The sequence below is a fragment of the Mus caroli genome, chromosome X, assembly GCF_900094665.2.
Source record: "Mus caroli chromosome X, CAROLI_EIJ_v1.1, whole genome shotgun sequence".
Lineage (NCBI taxonomy): Eukaryota > Metazoa > Chordata > Mammalia > Rodentia > Muridae > Mus > Mus caroli.
The window spans coordinates 96962979-96970210 of NC_034589.1; the positions used below are offsets into that span (position 1 = coordinate 96962979).

Genomic DNA, 7232 nt, shown 5'->3' on the forward strand with positions numbered 1-7232 from the left:
CACACACACACACACACACACACGCTCACTCGCCTCAACATCCATAGATTTATAAACTAAAAAGGCATAACCACTGGGCAGACTACCTATCTCATGGAATTTGAAACTTCTTCTCCTCTTTTGGGTTGGTGGAGCTGAGTCCTTGGAGTGAGGTTCAACTAGAACTTGNTAAGTTGTGACACAGAGCTCAGCTTCCCAACTGAGCCTGCTTTAGTTACCTTTTTGACAAGCTAAGGTCATCTCCAAGAGGAAACCTCATTTGGGGTAATCATTCCATCAGACTGGTATCTGTATTTTCTTGATTAACCAGTGATAATGGAGGNCCCATTCCACTGGGCAGTGCAATCCCTAGGCCAGTGGCCTTGGGTTATGTAAGAGAGTAGGAAGAATAAGCCATGAGAACTAGGCAGCANGCAGCCTTTCTGTATAGCCTCTGCTTCAGCTCCTGTCTTCCCCAGTCAATTTAAGTATAGGATACTAAATTTTGGGATTCAATAGACCCTTTCCTCCCCAGCTTGCTCTAGGTCTATGGTGCTATTCACAACAATGGGAAACCAAGTGTCATGGAGCCCAAGTCAGTAGAGAAAGCACTAGTGAGGACAGATGATGCTCAGGGTACCAAATGTGCCACAGAAAGAATGCATCCAAGTCTCTGGGATAAAAACATGGTTATAGCCAATCTTCACTGTGGATCTGACTCTATTGTGAATCAACTCAAAGATGTATCTCTGGATATGCCTATGAAGATATTTCCAGAACAATGTTCCTGAGGAGATGTGNACTGTCTGTGAGTGTGGGCTATGCCATTACATGGATTTTATTTGAGGGTTCAATAAAAAAGGAAACAGAAATGCCATTGTCCCCTGCTCTATGGGGCCATTTTTTCCCTGTTGTGAAACCTAGGAAAGGTCCCTGTGCCTGCAACCATGTATTCTACCACACACTAGTTCCAGGACGTATTGTGCTTGTTTTTTTTTTTTTTTTAAGAAAAATAAATAGAAATTTATTTATTTTAAATATATGAGAATACTGTACCTGTATTCAGACAAACCAGAAGAGGGCATCAGATCCTATTACAGATTGTTGTGAGCACCATGTTGTTGCTGGGAATTGAAATCAGGGCCTCTGGAAGAGCAGTCAGTGCTCTTAACTGCTGAGCTATCTCTCCAGCCCTGGGACTGTACCTTTTACTCAGTGAGCTGAGATACAGACCTTGTGAGCTATTTTTGAAAGCAATGACGTGCATGAGCAATAACAGCTCCAACTAGTCTCTCCCTCTGGGTTTCNCCCTGGCTCTTCTACAGGAGTTGAGAACAAGGATTTGGGATTTGAAATGCTGCTGTCTGCTTGTCAAGTACCTCTGAGAAGACACCCTGCCCCGCCAGGAAAAAGGAGGGGGTCAGCTGGGCCCAGACAAGCAGTTTTTTACTTTATTCATGTGTGGCATATAGAAGTATATGTTACTTAAAGGCGGGAAAGGCTTGTGAGTTGTTCTATAGGCTGTTTATCTTCCCTTACAGGGCTATTTCACAATTTAGTGAAACTGCCTGGCTGCTTTTCCACCTTAGGNTAAAAGAACAGCTGAGCTCTGTCCTCCCTTGCAGGTTTGCCCTGAGGAAACTATGTTTCAGTAACTCCCAAGGTCACAGTAGGAAGTCAAGAAACCCTCATCACATGGAGAGCAACCTTGTGTAGCTGGAAACAAGGTTACTTCTTGGGGGTGCAGGGGTGTGGGTGTGGGTGGGGTGTGGTTTTATAGTCTTGAGGAGCTGTGTGTGCATGGACACTGTTAGTGAACATGAAGTCTAAAGCCCCTTTAGAGTCAGTATAGATTCTTTGTCTGTGGGCACCACCCCCTTCACAAACACTGTTCAAAATTTTCAGTGTTTGAAGCTTGCTTAGAGAACAAGGGTCCTGGCTGGATGGCAGTCTGTGAGAAAAAAACACTCTTGAGCCGGACAGCTTTGCAACAAATGTCTCCCCACAACCCCACCCCGCTCAGCAGGCCTCATTTTCTCAAGGAGGCAACCTGGTCGTCTTGGGGGTAGGCAGAAAGATTCTATCTCTCCCCTCCCAGCTATTCCCACCCGCATCTCCAAAATATCATCCCAGCACTTCTTAAGTTGATGTGAGTATGGAATGGGAAAGAATTTTCACGAAGTCAAAGAAAGTTTGAAAGTCTGTCAGCATTTATTTCAACATCACTGGACAAGATTCCTTGAGAGCAGGGGCCTGAGCAGTCGTAGATCTTGATCACTGAGCATGGCCCCCATGTCTAGGATTCCAGTGGTGTCAGCCTTGGGTCGTTCGGTGTCCTCTCCTACTGGAGAAACAGACAGACAGGTGGACCTTTAGGAGGCCTCATGGAACGGAGATGAGGGTTCGTGTAGTGTGTGTGGGAGCACAAGGGAGACAGCCTGGCTTACTGTGAGTGGTGAGAGAAGCAGGGGCTGACTTGGGGTCCTCACCTGAAGAACTTGTATAAGCGTGCCAGAGCTCTTTGGAAGCGGCCCCTCCAGGACCTTGTTTGAGGAGCAGGCTCCCTGGCCTCTCTTGGGTCGCTGGATGAGTTCTCCATGGTGTGAGCAAAGGTCACACTGTCCTGGGTGTAATGTATTAAGTTTTTCACATTCTGAAAAAGAGAGTTAAGGCTGTACTCAGTCCCAACCTGGCTGTTGCCCACGACCCCATTAGGCTACTGTGATATTCATCTGCACAGCTGGTTGAGGTCCTGAGGACAAGAAGGGCCACCTGCCCTGTTCAAACCTCGGCCCCCTCGAGGGTCTTCCAGAGTACATAGTAAGAGACTTACCTGCCCAGAAGGTGGAAAGTAGGGGACTAAGTTCATCCTTCCAACAGCCTGTGTGATTGCTCCAGGGACAGACAGCTGACTCCAGGAGTTCTCTGCACAGATCTGCTGAGCTGCCCACCCTTCTGGGTGTGGAGTGTCTAGCCTGGCCCCTGCACTGCTNAAANCCCGCCCNCTCCATAGCTNTCAGNCCCAATCNCCTGGTTCCTCCCTGTTTCAGCCTAGTCCAGCGTGCTCAACCAGTGGATACATTTCTCTGAGTGGCCTGTGTCCTAATTCCCGCCCCTCTGAACTGTCTTATTACTGTCTTTGCTGCTCGTCCTCACTCTGGACAGCCCAGCAGCCTGAACACAAGGTCCTCTGGCTGAATCGAAAATGCAGAGGTCTTCGGGTTCCCGGTGAGTGGCCCTTCTGAGGGGTTTCCACAGACAGAAGTGCTCCTGAGGCCTGCCTGTGGTCTCCCTGTCCAGTTAGGACTGTGATGTTTCTCATGGCTCTCAGGAGGTGCAGGGTCCAAATGCTTTCTCCAAGGCCCGAGTCTATGTGAGCCATGGCGCCCTGAGGCCTCTTCTAGCTTTCCTCCCTGAGGAGATTGCTCTCAGCAGGTCTTGCGCATAACTGCTCCTGTGTGACACCTTCTGGTGGGTGGTAGAAATATTTTGGGACCAAGTACATTTCTATAATGTGCAGGACAGTTGCAAGGGTCAGACACAGCTTTTAAAAGTTACCAGTTTAAACTTAGATCTGTGACTCATTTTGCGTTATCTCTTGGCCTGTCATTAGATATGTAAAAAATTTTCATTGGGGGATCTGTTTTTTTTTTTCCTGTGCTATTTCCTGATATAATTTTTGTAGCGATTTGGCAGTGTTGGTTGTGGTCTTCCTTAGAATTTCCTGGTGTGTATGTTCTGCCCTAAAGTGACTCTGTGTGTGGCGCTTACCACCATGTTGTGTACTGACCGTTTTGTTTGTTTGTTTGTTTGTTTGTTTTTCTGGAGTTCACTCCTCCATCTTCGTCCTCCATCACATGGCGTTAGCCATTTTGGATCCTACACATTGATATTGAACTCTGAGCAACAACTTTTCCTTTTGTTAATGATTACAGCGAGTGACAATCCTGACCTTTTGATGTTTTTGATTGAAGAGCTTCATACTTTCTTTTATTTTAATTTTTCTTAGCCAGATTTTAATACTTTTCTCTAACCGAGTCTTTCAGTGATCGTGCCAATATGCTCAACAGATACTTTTTCTATTGTACTGTTACTGAAGATTCCATTATCAGATTTCTGTTTTAATTTACTTGTTTCTAGTTTATTGACTTAATATGGTTTTTATGGCATACTGTCATATTTTCCAGCTTTGTTAAAATCATTTGTGACCACCAGGTGATGACTCTTCTGAAGTATGGAGTGTTTCCTATGTAAAGTATTATTAAAATTTATTCTATGCAAATTTCATACATATTTATCATCACATTCTTTCCCCACCTCAACACCTCCCAGATTTCCCCTCCCACATATAGTATTTTAATATGTCATTTTCAATCTTTATGCCTTAATTTACTTTTTCTGTCGTTGACTCAGTTACAGTCTAAAATATAGTGCTTTGTGCATATGTTGGGTATCTAGACAAATATTTTGCCATATTTTTAAGGTATTGACAAGAAAATTGAGAGGGAAGAAGGGAATGTAAATGTTTTTTTAAAGGGAACAGGAAAATAGCAACAAATGTATGTTTTTTTTAATGTGGAATCAACTTTCAACTGTAAATGTGTATAAGTGTGTATATGACATAAAAGTACAAAGGAGACCTTTTTATGCAGAGGAAGAGGTCTGGATGGAGAGAGATCAACAGCATAAGAGGGATGAATATGAGCAATGTGAAATAGTATTTCTTTGTTAACTTGGCATAATAGCCATCATTTTATATGTTAAATAGAAATAACTTAGCAGTGACACCATAACAAGTACTAGAAACGAATTTCACTTGTGTGTATATATATATATATATGTGTGTGTGTGTGTATATATATATATATATTTGTTTTGAGATACTGTCTTCCTGGTTAACCAAAAGTGGCCTCAAACTCCCACTCCTCCTGCTTCAGCTTCTTGAGCACTGGGATCAAAAGCTTTGACATCACTTCTGATTCAGACGAATGATGTGATTTTTTTTTAATGAAAAGGAAGAGAGTATTCAGTATAAAGGGGGGAATCAAGGAAATAATCAAGATTAAGGTTAAGCATGAGATCAACCTTGATGGAAAATTAAGAGAAATATGGAATTTATGAGACTACTGGCTGACAGCACGTGATAATAATAGTATCCCATACTGGAAGTGAATGAATACAGGGCCCAAGGAAGACAATTAATGATGTAACAGAATAGAGTATAGTTACTGTTGACAATTCAGGACTATTTATGCCTGAAAGTGGATTGTGGGGAATGAAGGTAAGCAGGAAAACTCATTTATCAGGTTGAGTATCTGTGGGTCTTTGAAGAGTTTTGTGAACATGGAACTTCTGGAAAGGAGACTATGTACAAAAGGCTAGATAAAAGTTGAGGAAGCAATAGGAAGAGACAGGGGTGAAATCTTACTACAGCAGTGAGCAGAGTAGAGAGAAATATTCTAGTCACTGAAAATGTGGCTTTCTAGGGGTAGAGTAAGAAACCCCAGGATAGAGGATCTAGGTGCAATTTGACCTCAACTACAGACCCTAAAGCCATGGAACACAAACATACCTGATGTACCCAGCTGCCATTCAGACTCCACATACAACAGTAGGCATCAGAGCTCCCTGGGGGAGCTTGAATTAGGCTGGAGAAGACCTGTAGGTCACTATGACAATTTCTACAACCATTACATCACTATCCAAATCAGGGGTTAAAAACCATCTCTGCCTCTTTCAGGCCAACAAATGTCACAGTGGCAATACCTTCTTGTGAGTATCATGTCTGGTAGGGTAAGAAAGGGTCAGACCTCTTACACGTTACTAACCTTGGGCCTTAAATCCTTCACTTTAGGGAACAGCATGGGCTCTTGCCTGCTGTGAGTGCCCCAAAGAAGGAGCAGGGTACAAGGCTGAAGAGGCCCCTGGATCAAGAAGTGATAAAGAATATGGCCGGTACCCCTAAATTTCACAAGCATGGCAAGAGGTTGGCTGTTGAAGCAGAAAAACGCAGTGAGTGTCTTTGTCTGGGGAAAGAACCCAAGTTTAGGTGGAGGGAGCATGAGAATTCTGTTAGCCTCCCTGTTTTGAAATTGTAGTGTGACAGTTGGTACTCATGTATCATATCAATATTAGGAATTAGATGCTTTAGAGAGCTATCTGTTTAAGTCCTTTGTTTTGGCTTTATGTAAGTAGAGTTTTGTTGTTGAGTAAGTTTGTTGTTTTGGGGGCACTATCTTGCTAGTTAGCCCAAAGTATTTTTATACAAATGATCCTCTTGGCCATTCACTAGAAAAAGGAAGTTATTCCAGAGCTGGGAAAGATACATAGTGAGAGAAAACCTCCAGAAAATGACTGGAATATTTGGAAAGATGGGGGACAGTGAGGTTCATCTAAGCTGTACCTGGTATTTTACAGATGGAAAAGAGAGCACTGTGCACAAGCATGAGACCAGGCCCCAAAAAACCCCATGGGAGGTAAGGCTATCCTGTTGCTTATGGGAGGTGCTTTGAGAAGCTACTTCCCAGGCTCCCTGTACTGTGTCCTAATGACATGTGTTCCATCCCCAAATCTACCATGACCACCTATAAGACCTTGGGATTAACATCTTCTTACATTTCAGTTTGAACTGAAAATTAAAGGTAAGCCTCACTGATCTTCAGGGTCTTCAAGTTCTGAGATCCTGACTTTCTCTGCTCCTCCATCTCTCCTTGAGTCATGCTTGACCTGACACCCAAATTCCTACTGTTGTCTCTATTCCTGCAGGGAAGTTCCCAAGGCACTCTGATGCACAGCAAGCCACAAGAACCTTCCGTTCTGCCTTATGCTCCAGTGACCCAGCAGCAGCAATCTGTGATTTCTTATTCAGGGAAGAACCACGGTCCCATTGCCAGGCCCAAAAGGTGAGTTGAATAAGGACTAAGAGCCAGACAGGTCTCATAGTACTCTATGCTGAAACTGTGGTATGGTTGATGCCACGGGAGGTGGATGAAAGAGAAAGAAGGAGGAGGAAAAGGAAGAAGAAATGTAGAGGTGAAAGAGGCAGTCTCTAGCTGCATATGTATCAAAAGATGGCCTAGTCAGCCATCACCGGAAAGAGAAGCCCTTTGGACTTGCAAACTTTATATGCCCCAGTACAGGGGAACGCCAGGGCCAAAGAGGGGGAGTGGGTGGGTAGGGGATTGGGGGGGTGGGTATGGGGGACTTTTGGGATAGCATTGGAAATGTAAACTAGGAAAATACCTAATTAAAAA

General features: G+C 43.9%; 1 protein-coding gene and 1 pseudogene across 2 annotated transcripts; one reads left to right on the forward strand and one right to left on the reverse strand.

Annotated features, from left to right (window-relative positions):
- Window positions 1–2166: 2166 nt before the first annotated feature.
- Fam236b (family with sequence similarity 236 member B) lies at window positions 2167–2945 on the reverse strand. Of its 2 annotated transcripts, none has more exons than XM_029472975.1 (3): window positions 2813–2945; window positions 2469–2632; window positions 2167–2320 (listed from the first exon to the last, which is right to left on the reverse strand). In XM_029472975.1, exons 1-3 carry the CDS (start codon window positions 2846–2848, stop codon window positions 2293–2295), a joined length of 228 nt encoding a protein of 75 aa, XP_029328835.1. In that variant the 5' UTR covers window positions 2849–2945; the 3' UTR covers window positions 2167–2292. The 2 variants fall into 2 exon arrangements, with proteins under 2 accessions (XP_029328835.1, XP_029328834.1); XM_029472974.1 differs by having other exon boundaries at window positions 2195–2323; window positions 2813–2923.
- A 200-nt stretch (window positions 2946–3145) lies between these two features.
- LOC110287117 overlaps window positions 3146–7232 on the forward strand; it is a 6861-nt pseudogene continuing 2774 nt past the window's right edge.